At 43.9% G+C, this 22,462-nt stretch overlaps 1 protein-coding gene across 1 annotated transcript in view; it reads left to right on the top strand.

Annotated features, from left to right (window-relative positions):
- Positions 1-10,450: 10,450 nt before the first annotated feature.
- EIF2AK3 (eukaryotic translation initiation factor 2 alpha kinase 3) overlaps positions 10,451-22,462 on the top strand; it is a 61,389-nt gene continuing 49,377 nt past the window's right edge. The window contains exons 1-2 of the mRNA XM_039539859.1: positions 10,451-10,780; positions 17,770-17,899. Coding sequence (XP_039395793.1) covers positions 10,521-10,780; positions 17,770-17,899 — 390 coding nt within the window. The 5' untranslated portion in view covers positions 10,451-10,520. The remainder of the gene's footprint in view (positions 10,781-17,769; positions 17,900-22,462) is intronic.

Raw genomic sequence — 22,462 nt, 5'->3', positions numbered from 1 at the left:
GCGCGGGAAGCCTGGGAAGGCGCTGCGGGCGGGCGGGCGGGAGGGAGTGGGGGGGGTGCGCCGCCCGACGGCGGCTGGGAGTTGTAGTGCCGCCGACTGGGGCGGTGCAGGGCATGGGGAGCAGGGGAACTACAGCTCCCAGAATGCACCCCGCCTGGCCGGGCGGCCGCGGCTCGCCTGCCCCTAGCGGGCTGGCTGGGGAGAGGCTCAGTGCAAGCTGCGGGTGTTGGCAGGGCGGGAGCTCCCTCAGGGTGAACCTCGGGGGGGGGGGTGGTAGCTGGAGCAATGCACCAGGGATGGATGGGAAGAGTAGGGTGACCAGATGGCCCGATTTTATAGGGACAGTCCTGATTTTTGGGTCTTTTTCTTATATAGGCTCCTATTACCCCCCCTCCCGATTTTTCACACTTGCTGTCTGGTCACCCTAGGGACGCGTTGCCCAGGACCCTGCCCCCTTGTGACCTGCACAGCGTCTGTGACACTTGTCAGTGTGCTGTGTTGGCACCCCGGTGCTGCAACACTGGTGAGGAGAAAGGGTGTCAAGGCCATTCATGAATTCACATGGCTACACTCTGCCTTCCTCTTCCTTCTCACCTATCCTGAACTGCTGTGTCCAGCTGTATAACTCCAGTTTACCCCCAATTCCCTTTCTCTGAAAATCCTACTTGCCTGAATCTGCAGTGACTCCTCCCCCCACCCCCCATAGCCCTATGGCAGGCCATGGCTACACTTCAGCTGCTGTAGCGTGAGTGTCCATGCTTCCTACATCCATGTACAGGTGGTTTCCGTCTGTGGAGTTTTAATCCACCTCTCCAAGAGGTGGTAGCTAGGTAGACAGAAGAATTCTTCCCTGGACTTCACTGCATCTACACTGAGGGTTAGGTGACCTAATTACAGAGCTCAGGCTGCAAAATTTTTCACAGCGCTAAGTGATGTAGCTAGGTTGATCAAATTTTTTAAGTGTTGACCAGGTTTTAGTTAATTAGTTCTGTTTATCTGAACAGCAGTTATCCAAAAGTTTCAGATCTCCTTCTGCTAGTGTGAACATGACATAACTTTGTTAAATCTACTTTAAAAATACTTGAGACTAGGGGCAGCATTGTCAAGAGTGCCTTCGTGATTTAGGCACCTAAGTCCTATTGAAAGTCAATATAGTTTAGGCATTTAAATCCCCTAGGAACTTTTGAACAATTTTATCCTAGGTCACTCCCTAGTTTGATCACCATTTAGTCTACTAATTTTTTTAAAACTTTTAAAAATAAATGTATATGCTCCAACCATGTTGGCAATACAACCTTGTGAGATGGAAGTTGTAACATGTTTCTGCTTTTCTAGGGCAGATGGGGTCTAGACACCAACACTGGGTGCTGTGTCCCAGCTTAGTGGGAGATCCTTATATCAAAACACGCAGTAGTGAGGCACGTGACTATAAGCTTTCCTGAACATGTTGGTACTTGTATCCACACATCATTGACCAAAGTTGTACAGCCCTGTCCTAGGATGCAATAGATTTGCTATAAAGTCTAATATGGGTTTTCAGGCAGTGAAGGTGTGTGTGTGTGTGGGGGGTATTTTCTTTGTTGTTCCTAAATCCTGGCCAAGAATCTGGGAAATTAGGGGGAAAACAGTCATTAATATTTAAGGCCAAAATTTCATAGACCAAAATTTTCAGTCTTGGGTGCTTAAAATTAGGCTTCTAAATCCAAATTTAGGCATTTAAATAAAAGTGACCTGGTTTTTAGAGGTGCTGAGCACCTACAATCCTACTGAAGTTAATGGGAGCTGCTGGTGCTCATCAGCACTTTTGAAAAATCAGCCCACAAGTGACTAGAGAATGTCCATTCACTTTGGTTCTGATAACGAAAAAGCCTCTGTTGCTTTTTTAACTTTCTATACATCACTGACGTGCTTCAGTGCTTCTTGACGTACCTCGGAGCTTGAGAACTCTCCACAATGCTGCTGTGATTTTTAGGGACTCGAAATAATCCCCTTTGTCATGGCTCACTGGGCAATGCTGGAGCGCCGGTCTTTGAACAATGGGGCATTCTTCCAGCAGAGCCTCTTTTGTCCGGTAATAAAACTTGGTTGATTCAAGCCAGCCTTCCTTTATGCGAGATGTCAGTGACTTGCTATTAAGGAGTCAGTACGTGATAAAGGCTGGACTTTTCTACTAGCTGGAAAAAACCTTCTCTAGTGAATTGTGCACTGCCTGCAGAGTAGTATATTTTACAATGCAAATAGACACTGGGATGCAATTTCTATCAGAAAAAGCCAGCTACCAGAAATCATTTTCTTCCATGTTGCATTAACCTGAAGTCTGATTTAGTTAGCTTGGTGTTTGGGCTGCTGCCATCCATAACCCTGCAGGTGTGACTGCTCACTGCGAGAACAGCAGCATGCCTTCAGTTCTGGAGTGTTAGCACCAATTCAGCAAAGCTCTTTAAACACAGGCTTAGCAAGGGCTTAAACCCCATTGACTTCAATGAGACTTGAGGTTAAGCATGTCCGCAAGTGCTGTGCTGAACTGGGGTCTTGATGGTGATAGAAAACTGAAGCAAAATACAAAATACTGGAGCCTGATTTTTATCCCTGCATCAGTCATTGAAGGCTTCAAGAATGTCTCAGTGCGTATGTGCCCAGGGAGCATAAATACTACAAATACAGAGAAAGGACATCTGCCAGCCTTTTCAATCAACATCTTCACTGAAGTGCAAGATAGGTTATGGTTGGATTTGAGTGGATGCTGACCTAGATAGTCTTTCCTAAACTATCTTTCTCTATGATAAACAAATAGTTTGTGATGTAGCTTCACCAGTGCAAAGCTACACTCGAAATGCTACAGTAGCATAAGCTGTAGCACTGCAGCTGTGCCACTATAGCACTTCATTGTAGACATTACCTCTGTTGATGCCGGTTGCTGTAGTTAATCGACCTCAAGAGGTGGTTGCTAGGGTGAGAGAAGAATTCTTCCCTGACCTAGTGCTGTTTGCACCTGAGGTTAGTTCAGCCTAAGAACATCGTTCCTGGATATGGATTTTTTACACTCCTGAGGGACATAGCTGGGTCAAGCTAATTTTTTTAGTGTATACTAGGCTCAAGTGTAGAGAAGGAAAGCCATGACTGTGATGTTTACCCTGTTTTCAAGCAGGAGAGAGCACCACCTATGGAAATTTCAGCTTTTCTTGTGTATGCTTAGGGCTTGAACTAGTGCAACTCCATTGGTGGCTGGCCATTGACTGCTGGGATCAGGGCAAATTCTCAAGTTAGACAAGGCATGAGTTTGTAACCTCACCAAAGAACCTAGTTAAGGCTTGGTTTACATTAAAAAGTTAGGATTACCCAGCTACATCGCTCAGGGGTGTGAAAAATCCACACACCCTGAGTGACATAGTTAAGCCGACCTCACCTCCAGAATAGACAGCGCTAGGTTAACAGAAGAATTCTTCCATCAACCTAGCTACCACCTCTCAATGAGGTGGATTAACTACACCAATGAGAGAATCCCACCTGTCAATATAGGTGGAGGCTATACTGAAGCACTACAGTGGTGTAACTGCAGTGTTTCAAGTGTAGATAATCTCTAATACTCACAGGGTTGCCTGTTCACCTGAATTTATCACAAGTCTCATGATATTTAGTGCTTTCCTTAAAGCCCCAGCTCCTGGGATCATTTTGTTACACACTGACAGGTTTCCAAGTAGCAGCTGTGTTAGTCTGTATCCGCAAAAAGAACAGGAGTACTTGTGGCACCTTAGAGACTAACAAATTTCTTTGAGCATAAGCTTTCGTGGGCTACAGAGAGTGTATGGTAACACCCATTGTTTCATGTTCTCTGTGTATATATATATATCTTCCTACTGTATTTTCCACTGCATGCATCCGATGAAGTGGGCTGTAGCCAGGGGCGGCTCTAGAAATCACGCTGCCCCAAGCAGCGCGGTGCGCTGCGCCGCCCTTCCCCGGTCCTGCGGCGGGTCCCCTCTTCCCGCGGCTCCGGTTGAGCTCCCGCTGCGGCAGGTCGACCGGAGCCGTGGTCCCGCGGCTCCGGTTGACCTGCCGCAGTCATGCCTGCGGGAGGTCCAGCCGAGCCGCGGGACGAGCGCCCCCTCCGCAGTAATGCCTGTGGCAGGTCCACTCGTCCCGGGCTCCGGTCGACCTGCCGCAGCCATGACGGCGGCAGGTCCGCCGGCCCAGCCTCCCGCCCTCCCCGGCTGCAGGGGACGCCCCCTACATTTTGCCGCCCTAGGCACCAGCTTGTTTTGCTGGTGCCTAGAGCCGCCCCTGGCTGTAGCCCAGAAAGCTTATGCTCATATAAATTTATTAGTCTCTAAAGTGCCACAAGTACTCCTGTTCTTTTTGTTAAACAAGACTCTCAGCTCTCTCTTTTTTTTTTTTTTTTTAAAAAAGCAAGTTTCTAGTGTGATTGCAGAGAAAAGCTTAAAAATGTAAATCCCAAAGGCTCCAAACCCAGAAGGCAAATAAAAAGAAATCAATGCTAATAGGCAGCATGTTTAAAATAAATAAAAGGAAGTACTTTTTTTTTACACTATGTACAGTCAGCCTGTGAAACTAATTGTCATAGGATGTTGTGAAGGCCAAAAGTATAACTGGGTTCAAAAAAAGAATTACCGGTAGATAAGTTCACAGAGAATAAGTTAATCAATGACTATTAGCCAAGATGGTCAGGGACACAACCCCCTGCTTTGGGTGTTCATAAACCTCCAACTAATAGAAACTACGACTGGACGACAGAGGGTGGATCACTCAAAACTGTCCTGTTCATTCCCTCTGAAGCATCTGGCACTGGCCGTGGTCAGAGACAGGACACTGGGCTAGATGAACCATTGGTCTTACCCATTATGTCAGTTTTAGGTTTTTATGTCACTTGTATTGTGGGGTGGGGGGGTTAATCTCATGATTTTTAAACCAGTCTCGGGATTGTTGGAGGCCTGATTCATGATTTTTGATCTTAGGGTTGGCAATATTATACTCAGTTAGTATCCATGTATTACTCTTGCTAGCAGTCAAGCTGGTACATGGTTTATCCTGTAATTGGTAGGTGCACTTTGTTTTTTTCAGTGTGGACAGACCTGTTTGACCATGTTTGTGTAACCATCTAAGTGGCACTCCTTCCTCCGAGCTGTTTGTGCGGTAGGGCATCTCAGAGTGCCTTGACCCACATGTTGTATGAGCATCCCAACTCTATCCCTTGCTGAGGCATTATGGAGTAGCTGTCCAGACTTCACAATGCAGTAATATCAATATAGTGATGCAGCCAGGTAGGCATGGATGCACATATATGGTGGTGGTGTGAAAGAAAAGCTAATGTGCAGATACAGCTTAATTGTATTTGTTTAGCTCTGGTTAGATTCATTTATACCACTGTACAAATTATACTTTGTACAGGACAGGGCCCAAATCCATGCACTACACAAGCACAAGGGAAGGCTTGCTATTTTTGAACTTTTTTTCCCCTTGAGTTTCAGCCAAAACCAGCTCTGTTTGAAAGTGGCTAAAGTCCCTTTTGTAAGATCATGTGCTTGGCTGACACTCAGAAAATGACTACACCCAGCACCAACCCTGCTTTCCGCTGCTTTAACAAAAAGGGAGGTATCTGAACCTATTACATTTGAACAGAACTTCCTGAGACAATATGGTCACTCTCGACCATTTTCACTAGGGAAAGTGCCTTAAGAAAGACCTGAGAAACCCAAACCTTATGACTTGTAGCCAGGAATGGCTCGGCAGCATCAGTATGGTACTGGGGTTCGGATGAGGGCTTTGAAGTCTGCATGTAGGTTTCCTCTGTCCAGGAGCACCAGCTCCAAAGCCTACTCTCCACATTACAGAAACTGCCAGAGGGCTTCCCCAAGGCTGGTTGTTGACTCCACTAGTCAAGCCAAGCCAAGCCTACAAATGCGTGTGAAGGGGTTGGAAACGGTAAAGGAGTCTAACTAGTTCAGCAGACAGTACCAACAGACGTTTTCCAGGACAGGGCCACTCAGGGCACAGTGAAGAGAAGGATCCCCAGCTCGAGAGACAAATTACAAGCCAAGGGACATGGCCCAATGCTGGTTAAGTAAGGACTCGTCGACGTTAGAAAGTTATTCCACTTTAGCTACACTGATATAATTGTTAGTATCCCTTTAATCTTGATGGTGTTGCCATATCCCAGTGTAGTTAATTTCATTCTGCCTACTTAAAATGTTACCCTGCAATCTCAGGTTCAGAAATATATCAGCTGGATACAACCTTCTTTTGTTTTTGTCTCTGTTATATTGTGTTTTGATCTGTTGCACTATTTGAAAAGTTGCTGCATTTCACTCTGCACATGACAGGCTCTCAGTGGTGGTTGTGGGTAAAGTGGTGCCTAGCTGTGTAGTCCGTAGATTATGTTTGAATTCTTCTGGATGGAAAGCACTCTGTTAATTATCATCATTCTGATCAGCATTAATTTACATCACCCTTGGAGTGAGAGTCTCAAGGTATATTAATGTATTTTTCACTTGTTGCAACATGGACAGACCACAAGATGGCACATTATTTCTTTCACTGCCCAGCCCTATTAGTTATAGAAAGCATCTACCTAACTATAGTTCTGAAACATCATGGTAGTTTCCAACCAGTGGACCAAATTTGGTGATGAATCCTGGTCACATGCCATCTTAGGCACATTGCACATACTCTAAGAAGAAGATGGTATTTAGATGGAAAATACCTTTTAGACTGACTACAGACATCTTCCTGCAATTACAGGTTATAGTTTCCAGATAAATGACTGGTCAGATATTAAGTTGATACTATACTGGATCAAAATTCATCTCATATATGCCATCAGGACTGAACAGAGTTCCCATCGCACAGAAGGAAGTTTTGTCTTCCCGGCACATTTCTTTTTTTATATCGCGTAGCATAATTTCCTGTACATACTATAGGTGTTTGTTTTAAGGACTTGCATATATCATTGCCACATCACCTCTTGAAGTAACCTCCCAGAAGAGGAAATCAATCAATCAATCAATTTTAAATTGCACAATGCTGTTGGTGTTTATTTTATTCTAGGTATAATAAAAGTTTTTATGAACCAGAACAAACTCTTGAGAACAAGTAAAATGATTTGAAGTTCAGTTGTAATCTGATATTTATTACTTTTTCTGGTTACTAGTATCTATAAACACCCTGAGCTAACTGTTATTGCAAAGTGGCAAGAGAGATGTTACTGCAATTCAGGTGGGCTAGCACTATATTTTCGCAGGGACAGTACTAATTTTTAAGTGTAATGGAGTTAACTTTGGACATGGCAGTTCATAGCATTGCCCTTTAGCATTGTGTTCTGTTTAATACCTTGTGCTCACGTTGTGTCTAAATATTTTCATGTCACAAGGCTGTGCTGCACTAGTGTTTGTAAATGTCATCTTACCATGACCCTATGTCTCAGGCCTTTGTTACCTGTCGGCTCTGTGTTCTTGGGGAACCAGGGTGCAGTATCCAGCCTGTCTGACTCATGAAGGACACCCCCCACCAGCCTCTGCTTGAACCAAAACCGATCAGAAGAAAGACTTACAAAAAGCAATGAAAAGGCAGTGGGAGACACACCTAAACCACTCTGGACAAGGGTGACAGGATTAAGGCAACTCCCCTAGCCTCATTTGCATCGAAGATGGGACAGGGAGGCATCTCCATTAGCTACAGAATGGAGAAGAGAGATTCCAAGGCAAGAACCGCATGGAACTCTGGGACCAGAAAAGCTGGGAAGTACTGCATGATGGGGGATCTTTGCTCCAGATGTTAATGAACCCGCCTGCACCCACCCAGCTCAGTGCTTATCAGACCAATTCTAGTAATAAATCCTTTATTGGTATTGAAAATACTGAAGCTGCCTAATTGCATTGTGAGCTCTCTTGAAGGAACACAACCCAGAGCCAGGAATGAGCAGTTCCTATTGTCTAGCCTGAACAAAACAACTTTGATATACTCCCTTGAGCCATCAGTTTACCCATAAACAAATCTAGTGTTCTCCCTTGAACCCTTATTGTTTCCCTACAAAAAAACCCTAACTACTCTCAAGTGTTCTGATGCCTGGATCCAAAATCTGCATCAGTTCCATTGGGACTTCATCTTCTCCTGACTGATCGTGCTGTGGGCTCTGCCTGTCTCCAGCACTCAGCTACCACCACCACCTGGGAACCCCAACCAGTTTAAGCTTCATGGAGTACTGAGAACCCAACTCTCTCTGTTTTTTTTTCCTACTCTAGGTTTAGCGTTCTAACCCTGACTTGTGTGATCAGGTATAGTTTTCTAAACCTGACTTTTGTAATAAAATTTAAGCTAGATTTAATATTGTAATTGTTTTGTTTGTTTTGCTCCCCTTGTATGGTTATTACCCAGCAATAAATAACTTTTATGGTTAAGCTGGTTGCTTCCCTCCCTCTCTCGCGCGCTCTCTTTTGTGTTTTTGGCTTCCCAATTTGCTCTGCAGCAACGCTCCTCTTACCTAAGCTAAAGACCCCCGCAGCACCCAAATCTGTAGGGTTTGCTCATCAAGTGGGTTACTACCAGAACAATTGCAACGTGAAAGTGAGGATAGATCCATGCTGAACCTGTGGCATAGGAAGGTGGCAACCTGGAAGTGCTGCTCAACCCAGCCTGCTGAGTCCAGGGGCATATAAGGGTGGCAGCTTCAAAGTGGTGCTCGACCCAGCCTGTTAAGCATACTCTATTCCGGTGCAGTGCCCATGGCATATGAGGATGGCAGCTTGGAAGTGCTGCTTGACCCAGCCTTCTGAATCCAGAGGGGTCAGCTTGGGAGTGCTGATTGACCCGGTCCTCTCGGACGCTCTCTGTTAGAGTGTGTGTGTGTGTGTGTGTGTTCATCTGATTCTGGGGCTGGAGGAACCAAGGTCCTGCAGGATAGCTCCATTGGGAGGGAACTTGCAGCAGGGAGAAGTAGAGTTCTGTATGAGAACACAAGTGACACAAGCAGTACATTGATAGAATTACCCACCCCAGAAGAGTAACCCTAATAAATGAGTGCACCCCAAAGTAATGGGCAAATCTGGTAACACCTTGTCTACACTACAGAATTTTGTTGACAAAAGTTATGTTGATGATCAAAAAGCACTATAATAACATCACTATCACATGTTCACACTATGCTCCCTGTGTTGGCAGAGCACATTCATGCTTGGTGCTTTAGCATCAACATTGAGAGCAGTGCACTGTGGGTAGCTAACCCACTGTGCTGCTCACCACCTTTGCAGCTAAGACTTATGAGAAGGTGGAGTGGATCGCAGCACAGCATGGGTATGAGCTCAATATCCCATGATGCATTGTTTTCTGTCCCAGCATTCTGTGGTCTTCTGACTGTATTTTGTGGCATTTTTCAATGGCCCAGCCCTGTGTACAGTGAACCCGCCATCTCTATGTGAAAGGGTGGATCCCGCACTGCTCTCTACTGTTGCTGTAACTGTCATTAACATATGGTGGATGTTCATGCAGTATATCATGAGCTCCCAATGTGAACAGGAATCAGAATTGCCTGAGCTGCTGTGTGCCATGGAAAGAAATAACACCAGATTACTTTTGGAATTCACGAAGCAGCTGCACACTGTGGACCAGGGGTCAGCAACCTTTCAGAAGTGGTGTGCCGAGTCTTCATTTATTCACTCTGATTTAAGGTTTTGCGTGCCAGTAATACATTTAAACGTTTTTAGAAGGTCTCTTTCTCTGAGTCTATAATATATAATTAAACTATTGGTGTATGTAAAGTAAATAAGGTTTTTAAAATGTTTAAGAAGCTTCATTTAAAATTAAATGAAAATGCAGAGCCCCCCGGACCGGTGGCCAGGACCCGGGCAGTGTGGGAAGCCAAAAACACAAGAGAGAGCGAGCGAGTCCATTTCTCCCCAGTCCCTTTAAGACGCCCCCCTATTTTACCATCCGCTTGGTTTGCCCCAGTTGCCTCCATTGAGACATCCCCTTTCGACACTCAGAATCGGCCACGTATGAAACACTAGCGTTGCCCAATCAGGAAGAGGCGGAGATTAGCGGACCCCAATCGTCGCGCTACAGCCGACACCTCCGAATTATCCAATCAGAAACAGGTTTTAAGGGGACTAACCAATCAGTGAGAAGGGAGGGAAGTGACTTCTTTCCATTGGGCAGTCTGATTTAGGAGGCGGGACTACGTATAAATCTCATTGGTCAGCAGGTGTGTTGACAAACATCGTCACTGTGCCCGCCCACTCAAGCCAGCTAGACCAATCAGAAACAGGTACTGTTCGAATGACACCAAGTCTGTCAAATGGGCTTCCTACCTCTAATAGGGTGAAAACCAGCAGGTATGGTTGTATGCAGGACGCCGGTACGTGGCCGCGGGCAGGCGGGAGGGGGCGGGGTGAGCAGGGTTGGTTGCGGCGCGGCGGAGCCCCGTTCTCCTGGTGGCGGGAGCGAGTGTTCATGTCCTAGCGGCCGGCGGGGCGCGGCGCGGCGCGGCGGGGCCGGGCTGAGGGGGCCGCTCCATGCGGGCGCCGCGGTGCCGGAGCGCTCTGGCTGCCCTGGCTGTGCTGGTGCTGCTGGGGGCGGCGGCCCCCGAGCCGGCCCGCGGCGATGCCCGCGGAGGCGAGGTCGGGTTCGGGCTCGGGGCGGCCGCGGCTCCCGCCGCTCTCCCCGCTGGGCCCGACGTGATCGTGGAGGACGATGAGGCCGGGGTGGCGGCTGCGGGGCCCGGGGAGCAGGAGCCCGAGGAGGAGGAGGCGGAGGAGAACCGGCCCGGCGGCAGGTGAGGGGGTGGCGCGGCAGGGGCACCGCGGGGGCTACAGGGGCTGGAGAGGTGGAGGGGACTCAGAGCAGAAAAGGGTGGAGGGGAAGGGACGGGTGGGAGGGGGTGCAGGGAGTGGGGGTACCGGGAGGACGGGGGACTAAGGGGTACAGGGAGGGGGTGCAGAGAGGAAGGGGGACCAGGAGGGGTACAGGGAGTGGGGGTTCAGGGAGGAAGGGGGACAGGGAGTGGGGGTGCAGGGAGTGGCGGTGCAGGGAGGGAGGGTACAGGGAGGAAGGGGACTAGGGGGTACAGTGAGGGAGGGTGCAGGCAGGAAGGGGGACTAGGAGGGGGTACAGGAAGTGGGGGTGCAGGGAGGAAGGGGGACTAGGAGGGGGCACAGGAAGTGGGGGTGCAGGGAGGAAGGGGGACTAGAGGGGTACAGGGAGTGGGGGTGCAGGGAGGAAGGGGGACTAGGAGGGGTGCAGGGAGGAAGGGGGATTGTGGGGGTGCAGACATGGTGCTGCAGGGAAGTTTCTTGGTAGAACCCACAAGTAGGTTTAGTGTTCTCTCCCCTCATGCCCTGTAGGGGAGAAGGGTGGTGTTGCCCTAACCTTCGTTTCATCACATGATAGGAGTAGTCCCCCTTGTCATTGCGGGTAGGAAAGTGATAGCTGTGGGTGGGTCTGGCTCCTTCCCTAGTTTATTACTGGGAAGTAGCTCCTTCTTGTGCCTTGTTTAAAGTGTCTGGACTTTTGGATATGTAGTTTACTAAGTCTTTCTTTATCCGATGTCCTCTCCCAAACACCTGTATAAAGTGTGTTATGTACCTTTCTGTCATCCTGCTATATACTGGAGAAGAAAAGAAGGATTCTAATTAGAGTTTAATTAGTCTTTTCCATTCATGAGTTATAATATAGCTTGGTGTGAGAAAAAGATGAAAGACAAACTACCTTTTCCACTGGTTTGTTTCCCCCCATCTCAGTGAAGAAAGATCAGGAATTATGTCATTGCAGGAGATAAGGGGAAAGAATATGATCAAGTATTACTTTTTTCTGCTAATGAAGCAAAGTACACTTCTAGACTTTGTTTTGAAGTGAGAGATTTGAAGCCTTGAGTTCATAGACTCCAGAATAATTCAGTTTCTACAAGTAACTGTCTGGTTAACCCACATCCTGTGCCAGTTAAATATTTTCCTCCCTCTTAAACAGTGAAGAGTTATTCTTTTGTGCATTGGCTCATTAAAAATTATAACATGGCTTGCTGCACTTCTCATTCTGGCTGGGGAAAAAAGGAGCCTTCTTTTCTTCAATTTAAAATTTGCAAAATATATTTTTACACTGAACTACTAGAAGAAATCTTGGATGATCTGTCTGTATAAAATATTCAACCTAATAATTTGAAGCCAAAGACTAAAGGCAGTCATTCTCTAATGAGTGCAGTAGAACAGGCTATTGCTGGATGACAGGTAGAATTGCTATGTAGCTGTAGTAGAAATGGGGGACTACCGTAAATGTTAATTCTTTTTGTTAGTTGCCTGTACTTGAAAGACGCAGACTCTTATCTGGAATCACACTTGTTCAGTTGCTCTTGAGCAATAGACTATAGGATGGCACTGCTGAGGGTAGCTATACTTGGGCCATTAATTGCTAAAATAAATTGGTGTTGCACTAACTGTTAAATCAATACAATGAGCATATTGTATTGTGGTTTGTGAGGGGGTTTTCCTCTCCTCCCAAGATACAGTAAATATTTGGAGGGTTATTAAGTTGTAAAGTTCAATGACTCAAGTGCTGAAAAATGTTGTTATACATAGATGTTTAGGTGCATAGGTTATAAAATTGGAGGAGCACTTTGCTATTTGCTGACTTGGTATTCTAAAGTCAGCTTGCTGTATCTTTTCTATATCTTTCTGGGAAGATACTCTTAGCAGTTCCAAATATGGCTTGATTTATTTGTATAAAGAGCAGAAGGGATGCTAATTCTCAGGTGTTGGACTGACGTGACTGTTCAGTGTAGAGACTGGTTGTTTTTGTTTTGAGTTTCCTTAAACAAAAACATTGAAGCTTGTCTTTACTGCAAATACAACTGCTGTGGACCCAGTGACAATACAGTTGTTTCCTGTCCTGGTTACATGTCCCTTTGCGTGGGTCTATATTGTGTTGTAATCAAAACCTTAATCTGGTTTCTGTAACTGGGCAGGTGAGGTCCTACTTATTTTGCTAATGGAATAGAGTTGTAATGGGGTTACCTGATACAATGGTGGTAGATGTAGTGCACTCTATCCGTAAATAGATACTGCTAGAGGTGTTAGTCTCCAGATTTGACCAGCTTTTTTATCTGTGTGAAAAATCTATCTGTGGATTTTTCTGTATTAATTTAAAAGGCGAAGTCAATGCTAGCAGCACTTAAGTATCATACCAGTATCTGTGAATGAAGGACAGAAAATTAGTAATTCCAAATGGATTATTACAAACAGCTGGATGGAACAAGTTTAAAATTATGAGAAACATGTGGATATAGTTTATTAAATTTCAAATGTACTTGTATAATATTTCTCATCAGTGCAGTCCTTAGTTGTTTTTTTAGGGAACTTGACTGTATCCAGCAGATGGAAGGTGGTATTGACATGTCACTTTGTGCTGCCGATGTTGCAAGTGATAGGGTATGGTGTTTCTAGAACACATTTATTTCTAAAGTTCTCAGACTTAACAAAAATACAAACTAAAGGGAGAATGCAGTCACAGTGGATCCTCTATCATTTAACATACTTGATCAGATGTATATGTGATGCGTACAGAATACCCACATCCTCTCAAGTCTGCTCATGTAACTGAGTAACAGTTTTATTTGAAGCATCTTCAGTCAACACAAGACTTGTGAAGAGAGACGGCTAAATATAGTCATCTTATTCCTTAACAATTCTGCTTTTCACTAAGCATGTTCTGCTCTTAAGTGTGATCATTGCTTTAAGAATTTGGCATAGTATGCTGATGTAATACCAATTATAAGTGTCTTTCACACAGAAAAAGGAGAGAGAAATATTTTAAAAACACGCACATGTGATTAAGAAACAACAAAAATGATGGGTTCTTAGGGCAGGTGTGTAGTACCTGAAACCTTTTCAAAAACTGACTTAGATTGAAGTGACACTGTCAACTTAACACCTGACAACCACCAAAGGGTGGGAAAATATAGTAAGATTGTGTAACATAGAAAATATTTGAAATAGTAAATTTAAAACTAATCTTAATATCAGAACTAGGAAAATATCCTAGCAAATGTCTACTGGTCTTGAATTTAAAAATCTATAAAGTCCCAAGATTACTGTTTGACAGCAAGCTAAAGATTTGGACCAGAAGTATCTCAAATAATTACAAGACTGTGAATGTGGTGTGCAGCATTTTAGTTCAAAGTGAAACAATCCCCCAAAGACTACCAGGGGTAATCAGTTATTTTTGTCAAGGTCCAAATTTCTTGGTGAAGGTATAGTCAAGGTCCAGATTTCAGAAAAAATAATGACAATAATAAGGAAATAAAGATTTTGCGGTCTGTTCAAAAGCGTCTGGTGGTCTGGATTTGGTCCATGGTACACCTATTGACTGTTACAGTCTAGTACAGGAGTAAAGCCAATCCTTTGATTCCAGCTCTAAATGTAGCTAGCTGTAAGACTTGGATATGGCTGAGCTGATCTTGTCTTGTGACTATGGTCTGTTCAAACAAAGTAATCATGGTTTGGAAGGAAGTATTTGCTTAGTAGGTAAGGCTTGTCCATTGTACCAGGCTCCAAATCGACAAGGATTGCACGGGGTACATACTTATTACCAGCAGCTTCATTGTAGTAAACGTTGATCCTTTCTAGCTGCAAGTCACTGTCACCATGGTAGCTGCCAGATGTAAAGTCCACTATATTGTAGCTACTTAGTGGGAAACATTGTGATTATGTATAATGGCATTCAAAAGAGTTTTGGGGCAGCAAATAGGTGGTTTAAAAAAAACAGTTTTAAAACAAGCATGTGTAACTGGTGCAGAGTATTTTTGTTTGTTTTCAGTGAAGACATGAATGAATTCTCTCTCAACACACTAAACGGAAAACCCATGATGGTGCATCTTCTCAGCTATAGTTCTTTCTAGTGAAGAGGCTTGAGTTCATGATATATAGGTAGACCTGAAACCAATAAAGCTGGTAAAAATGCTTCATAGCCAGATAAATTTGGGAAGGCTGAAGTTTGTATCTGGGGAGGACGGTAGTGTGGGTATGTATGTAAAATGCAGAAAGATAAAAATGCTGCTTATATAGAGACAAAGCAAGTTGGGCAAGGGAAATGATTAGCAAAAGCAATGGTTTAGGTGGGAAGGCAGTGTTTGGCACTGACTAGGTGCCAATTATTGTTTTAATCTTCTTTCTTTGGTGTTGATTTGATCAAGGTGAAATTTAAATTAGGGCTGTTGATTTAATCGCAGTTAACTTGCATAATTAACTCAAAAATTAATAATGTTTTAACAAAATAATTGCAATTAATCGCAGTTTTAATCATACTGTTAAACAATAGAATCCCAATTGAAATTTATTAAATGTTTTTGGATGTTTTTCTACATTTTCATATACATGGACTTCAATTACAACACAGAATACAAAGTGTACAGTGTTCAGTGCTCACTCTATATTTTTATTACAAATATTTGCACTGTAAAAGTGATAAAGGAAATAGTATTTTTCAATTTACCTCATACAGGTACTATAGTGTAATTTCTTTATTGTGAAAGGGCAACTTACAAATGTTACATACCTGCACTCGAAAACAAAATAGTGTAAAACTTTAGAGCCTCCAAGTCCACTCAGTCCTACTTCTTGTTCAGCCAACCACTAAGACGCCACAAGTTTGTTTACATTTACAGGCGATAATGCTGTCCGCTTCTTATTTATAATGTCACCTGAAAGTAAGGCCATGCGTTTGCATGGCACTTTTGTAGCCCACATTGCAAGTAAAAGAAGGCCATGACACAGACAGTGATTTTGATTATTTTTTTATACCTCTATAACTAGCTAAGTGATAAGACTACACCTAAATTCTTAAAGTATAGGCCTTTTCAGGCAGGCCTGAATATCTATATCCTAACAATGCTTTATATTTTTTAGGGAAATTTTTAAAAGAATACTGACATCTCCCTTAAAATGCATTATATTCCTCTCTGAACTCCAAAATTGTGTGGTGTCAGTTGATCTGAGTCTGAATTTTCATTTTTGGACTGCAGTTAATACATCAAATTTAGGTGGTCTTTAATTGCATTTTTACTGCTAGTCATGAAAATATCTTTAAATCCAGCAACCTCCTTTCACATCCACTTTTGAGAGTAGCCAGCCAGAAAACTAAGACAAATAGTGCATCTTCTCAACAAACACCCCCTTTATCTATGCTCTCGACTCCCCAAAAGCCTGTGACAATAGGCAAGCTTTTCAGCATGTCCAAAAGGTCAACAGATTTCAGCCATCTCCTTTTTTTTTTTTTAAACGAATTGTAACTCAAACACCACTTCTGATTTTTAACTGTGGTACTGTTTCATGTGGCTACACCCTCTCCAGTTGGCAGGTCCCAGGCCATTTAGAGCTTATATTCTAGAAACCAACAGCCCGCCCACTGCTATCATGTGCTGTCAGTTAGATACACCACTTAACAAGCAGGCAGGCTGCCTTAGCATTAGGATATGTCTACACAGCAGAAATTATGCACTGCCTAGCCTACATTTGAGAATGTGAGCCAAAAGTAACACAGGAGTTCTGTAGCAAAGAAGAGAATTGAACCAGATTTCCTGGTGTCCCAGGTCAGTGCGTTGGCCACTAGACAAGGAATTAATTTAGGAGGACAGACTGGTAGATCACAGTGGTTAATAACCTGTGAATCTATGACCAGTGCTTAAATTCAAGCTATCTTGAATCCAGATAACAGTGGTATCAATAGCAGTAAATACATCACATTGTGGACTTCAGAGAGGGCTAGTGAGCAGAGTGCATACTCGGGGTCAGTGCCTAAGAACATAAGAACGGCCAAACTGGGTCAGACCAAAGGTGCATTTAGCCCAGTATCCTGTCTACCGACAGTGGCCAATGCCAGGTGCCTCAGAGGGAATGAACAGACAGGTAATCATCAAGTGATCCATCCCCTGTTGCCCATTTGCAGCTTCTGGCAAACAGAGGCTAGGGACACCATCCCTGCCCAGCCTGGCTAACAGCCATTGATGGACCTGTCCTCCATGAATTTATCTAGTTTGTTTTTTAACCCTTTTATAGTCTTGGCCTTAACAACATCCTCTGGCAAAGAGTTCCACAGGTTGACTGTGCGTTGTGTGAAGAAATCCTTCTTTTGTTTGTTTTTAACCCTGCTAAATTGTACTACGTGCAGTGATACCAATGCTGTGCCATCTTTACGGTTATTGTTTGATTTAGGCTAGCTAGAACAGGCTAGCCTGTTTGCTGTGTAGGCATAACCTTTGTTTCCACATGAATGAATGCTTTTGCTCTGCTATGTTGTTGTCTTATAAGAAAGCAATAGTTATAAGACATTTCCTGACATCCAAATTTGTTTTCATGCTTCGCTCAAGCTTTTTGCAGATTTACTCAGTCTGTGTTGCAGTATTCCTTGCTGACCTAGTGGGTTATTTGTTTTTGAAAACCATATGATGGTTTTTTGGTGTTTTTTGGTTAGGGTACACAAATCATATGAACTTCAAATAGGAAGATTGATTTATGTTTTCACCAATCTTAACAGTGACAAACTTATTTTGCTTCCAAGTGACCTCTTGAAATGATTAGAAGTTGCTTCGTGACATATAAAACAGTTTGTGAGCTCCAACTACAAACTTACAGCTGTTCTAGACCTGCCCAGTTAAATGATACAATGCAAAATGTAAACACTATGGTTTATTTAAAATGTAATTTGAAGTCAGAAAATATAGTTAGGCATATCTATAGCAGCTTTAGTTCTGAATTTGAATGTTTCTGTGATTGGCAGGTCCTTAGTAATTATCAGCACTTTGGATGGACGAATTGCTGCTCTGGACCCTGAGAATAGTGGCAAAAAGCAGTGGGATCTGGATGTGGGATCTGGTTCTCTTGTGTCATCCAGCCTCAGTAAACCAGAGGTAAGACTTTATATCTATTACCTGATTTTTTTTGTTTGTTTTTTGTTTTGTTAGGCTTTGTCTGCACTAAACCTTTTTTTTTAATAGCTCCACCATGGCGATAGTGGGAATTTTTAAAGGGGGGAGAAAATTAGTATAAACACAGCCCTTCAGATATATTGTATGGCTTGATAGCTATGAGATCTATAGGTTATTAGGAATTGTATGCAGTTATGTATAGTTCAAAGTGTCCTATGAATCTACCTAAAAAGAAAAAAGTAATTTTGCTCATTGTAACAAATGATGTATACTTTTCTGCTGGGAGCAGCAGCAGAAGTCCTTTTTTTCCTCTAAGACACTACGTAATCTTTTGTGCACATGCTACAAACATTCTATTCTGTCAGCAGGCTGGCCTAGCAATAAAGTGGAGCATTAAAGGTGACCTGTGGATGGAAGGAAGGGCTTTTACCATCTCTCGCTGTTTTAATATTGTTTCAGTGGCAAAAAACTATAGTAACACACGGTTAAGATTTCTTGGTACTATGTTATCCTCTTGTGGACAACATCTAATACCAACAGGGCCAGTATGAGTGTATGCTATATGCGTACTGAGGCTTTGCTTGTGGAGGGGAGAGGGAAGGTGACATGGGCAATCCTTTTGTTTTCTTTTTGTTCTTTAATAGTGTTAAACGGAATCTGGTGGGTGAGAGTGAATGGGTTGTAGGAGGTGAAGAACTTGTATGTTTCAGGAACCTTGGTGTTGGCAGAGTAAAGGTGTGGTATTGGGGTGTATTGGGATATTGCTGAAAGAAGGCAGAGTTAATGGTGCACAGACAGCATGAATTGTGCATTTTTTGGTTTTCAGACATTTGAGTTTGGCTCTACTCAGTGTTCTGCAAGGGAACAACATACCACCAACCAATCTTAACTCTACATTAATGGAATTTCTTGCCATGGAATTTCCTTTTAGAACAGGAAAAGGTGTGGTGTTGGTACATATTAGTAGGCCTTTAGGCAGTTGTACTTTTCATGTTCTGCAATTTGCATACTGAGCCAAATCAATCCATAGTCAGCATTCCCCATGTCATGATGTATTCCTTGCTCTCCCACAAACTTTTGCAACCTTGTAATCCAGGATTTGCCCAGAATCCGCACACTGGCAACCCTGGCAAGCGCACATATCTTTTCCCTCAGTGATCAAGGTACCTGTGCTGTCAGTTCCAAACCTCTGTGGTATGTCTCTTTTTGTAAACACCACAGTAATCTGCCATGAGATCAAGAAGTAGCCACTTGCCCCCTACAGCCCTCCCCACACCATTCTATTTGGAGCTAGTAAAATACAGATTTTCTCAAACAACTAATTCAAGGCTTGCCTGCCTACCACCCACCCTCATTTTCCCAACCCATTACTCCTTTCCCCCGCCCCCTCCACAAAATTGCTCTGTCTCTGACTCCTCCTCATCTGGTATAACAAATTTTTTTTGTCAGACTGGCTGCTGACTATTCTGCTGTGCTTACAGAAACATCTCCATAAAATAAAAACATGTTATAACAGAGACAACTTGTAGCGAGCAACAGGAGTTATTCAATTTTTATTGCACAGGTTTACAAAGGTTCAGCCTAGAAATGACAGTGGCAGAGTATTCGCCAAGGCAACAGCATTGGCACATTCCCTTGAAATACCCAGGCAAGGATAAAATGGGCTTTTCTGTTTTGGTGCGTTTGCACTGTAATCCTTCCAGACTGCACATCTGCACGATATGAATATGTTCTTTAAATACCATTCACAGTTTGGGTCCCCCAAAGACTTAGTAGGTGCCCTGCATGTTCGTGGGGAACCCGGTGCTAAATCATTCGTAGACAACCTGATTCTGGGTCAGGGTTTCGTGCGTAGCAGAGCAGCTCCCTCGCTGCGATCTATTGAAAGTCAGCCTTTGACACAAGACTTTGTCAAAAAAAAAACTACCTTGGGTAAACATTGACTAATTTTGATCATTTTGACCCACAGCAAGAATTTCATCTCTAACTCTGCAAGGGGAAAAAAAAATCAAATGCCACCACTCTTAGAAGCTTTTTGCTAAAAGGCTTCTCTTCTCCCCCCCACTCCCGGGCTTACATATCCAGAACCCTGACTTGGTGACTCAAGTTTAGGTTTATTAATCCTACTCTGCACTACCACGAGGTATTGCAAATGTCAAGAAAATCCATGCAAGTGTGCAGATTTTAGAACACTTAAAAGCACCGTCCTTTTAAATAGGAAGGATAAAGATACGATGGAGGGAAAAGGCTCCTCTCAACTGAGACTTGGGTCTATGCTAGGAAATCAGTGAAAAATCCACATGTTTGAACAACATAGTTAAACCAACCTAACCCCCGGTGTAGATAGTGCTCGGGAGAATTCTCCTGTCGACCTAGCTACCGCCTCTTAGGGAGTTGGATTACTTATGACGACAGGAGAAGACCTCCTGTTGGCATAGGTAGTAGTGTCTTCACTGAAGCGTTGCAGCATTGTAAGTGCAGACAAGCCCTTAATAAGACCACCCCAAGAAGAAATACAACTGGAAACAGTAGCCCTGAGACATGTGAACTGCTCCATTCATCTCAGGGAGTATTCTCATCCCCCTCAGAGTGCTTTGGAGACTGTGGTACATGACGTATTCACTCAGAGAGGCAGGACTTGCCCAGATCCTGCCTCACATGGGAGGCAGGGAGTGGGGGGTCTCAGACCGTCCCAAAAGGGCAAGCTGTCCCAGAACCTGGCTCTCATGAGGGGGATCCAACCCCTGTAGATGGGAGCAGTGCGAGTGCCTCAGACACCACCCAGAAGGGCAAGGCCCCCCCATATCCTAGATCATGAGAGGGCAGGGAGCGGGGGCTTAGACCCACCTAGAGGGGCAAGAGTCCTCCCAGATCTGGGTGTACACATGGAAGGAGAGAATGTGAGGCTGAAAGATGTCCTGCCCCTCTATTCTCCACAGTTCTCCCTCCCCCTTCCTACTGTTCCGCTTCCCTCACCTGAGCTCCCAACCTCTCTCTCCTCCTCTACCCTCCATCCCCATTTATTCCTCTCTCTGCAGCCCCAAACCCCTTTCAGGAAGCACTCACATGTCTGTTTTTCCTAAAAGAGTTTGATTACATCTCCTCCTTCCCCCCAAATAAATTTCCACCCATGACTCTCAAATTGTTGCAATCTCAGGCCACCCAGTCAAAACTTTTTTTAACTTAGGTGGGACTTGTGATTAGCTTTACCTTGGGGTAGGTCAACTGAAGGGCAAGTTCACAGCCATCAGCCTCAATAAGGTCATCCCGTCATTAGTATCTCTCAGTGTAACAGTACAAGGCAGCAGAAGGAAACTGATTTTATCGGGGATTCTGTAACTCAGGATTCCCTTGGTCAAATGACCCCAAATCTGGATCACCCATGAGGCTCATCAAATTTCAAAGTAATACGAGTAACTGGTTTTAGAACATTCGCAATAATTGAGATTTAAAGCATATAAAATGGTGGGAATGGAAATCCTCTAGCTGTTTTTCTGTATTGACACATGCACACTGTAAAAAATGTATGTTTTCTTTACCATTATCCGTTTAGGTCCCCCAAAGATTTAGTGGGTGCCATACATTACCTTGAGACCATTTTGACTTGCATTACATCAGTAGTCTTACCTCTAGCTCTGTGCACCCCACGCCACCCCTGGCCCCAGGAACCTTTTAAAAAATGGCTGTTTTTCAGGACTTGTATCTCCATGTTCCTCGCTCAACTGACTCCAAATTTGAGTTGCTAACCCTATACTGCACCATCCGAGGCACACCAAATTTCATATGAATCCAGTTAAGCAAAGGTTTAAGCAGAAGCTGTGCCGTAACCTTAACTGTAGTAGTGCTATCACACCATTATAATAAAAGAGGCTTAGAGGGTTTCAGAAAACAAAATCTCCTTGTTTTTACACAAGGAGTTCAGGGCTTCACCAGCTGTCATACTCTTCCAAACGAGATGACTAATGCAATTTTGATACCATAAGAGTCCAGGAATGAAAGTTAAGCAGCTAAGTCTGTCTACATTATAAATTATTTCAGTATAACTCATGTCGCTCGGGGTGAATAATCCATGCCTCCGAGCGACATAAGTTATACCGACCTCCGCACCAGTTGTAGATGATGCTATATTGGTTGGAGAGCTTCTCCCGCCGACATAGCTACTGCCTCTTGCAGAGAAAAAGAAGTTAAGTTGACAGGAGAGCTCTCTCCCGTTGGCTTCGAGCATCTTTACCAGAAGTTCTACAGCGGCACGGCTGCATCGGTGCAGCTGCACTGGTGTAAGTGATGTAGGGTAGACATTTTGTTCAGACTGTTTTAACGTTAGTTTGTGTTTTTGCTGTTTAATTTAAATGGTGAACACTTTGGAGCAAGATAGTCTTTGTTAAAGGCTCAGCTCTGCCTCTCTAGTTAAGCTGTGAGAGCTAGCAATATGCATCATCTGAGATATACCTAAAGTCTCCCAGCAAAATAAAGGAACGCAAGCATTGATATTCTTGATATTTCTATGATTAAAAAAAAACAGAACCAAACTTTTTTTAAAGAGGA

This window comes from Mauremys reevesii, linkage group 5, assembly GCF_016161935.1.
Source record: "Mauremys reevesii isolate NIE-2019 linkage group 5, ASM1616193v1, whole genome shotgun sequence".
In the NCBI taxonomy this organism is placed as follows: Eukaryota; Metazoa; Chordata; order Testudines; family Geoemydidae; genus Mauremys; species Mauremys reevesii.
Note: the sequence above shows the minus strand (reverse complement) of the source record. Positions and strands in the feature narration are given on the sequence as shown.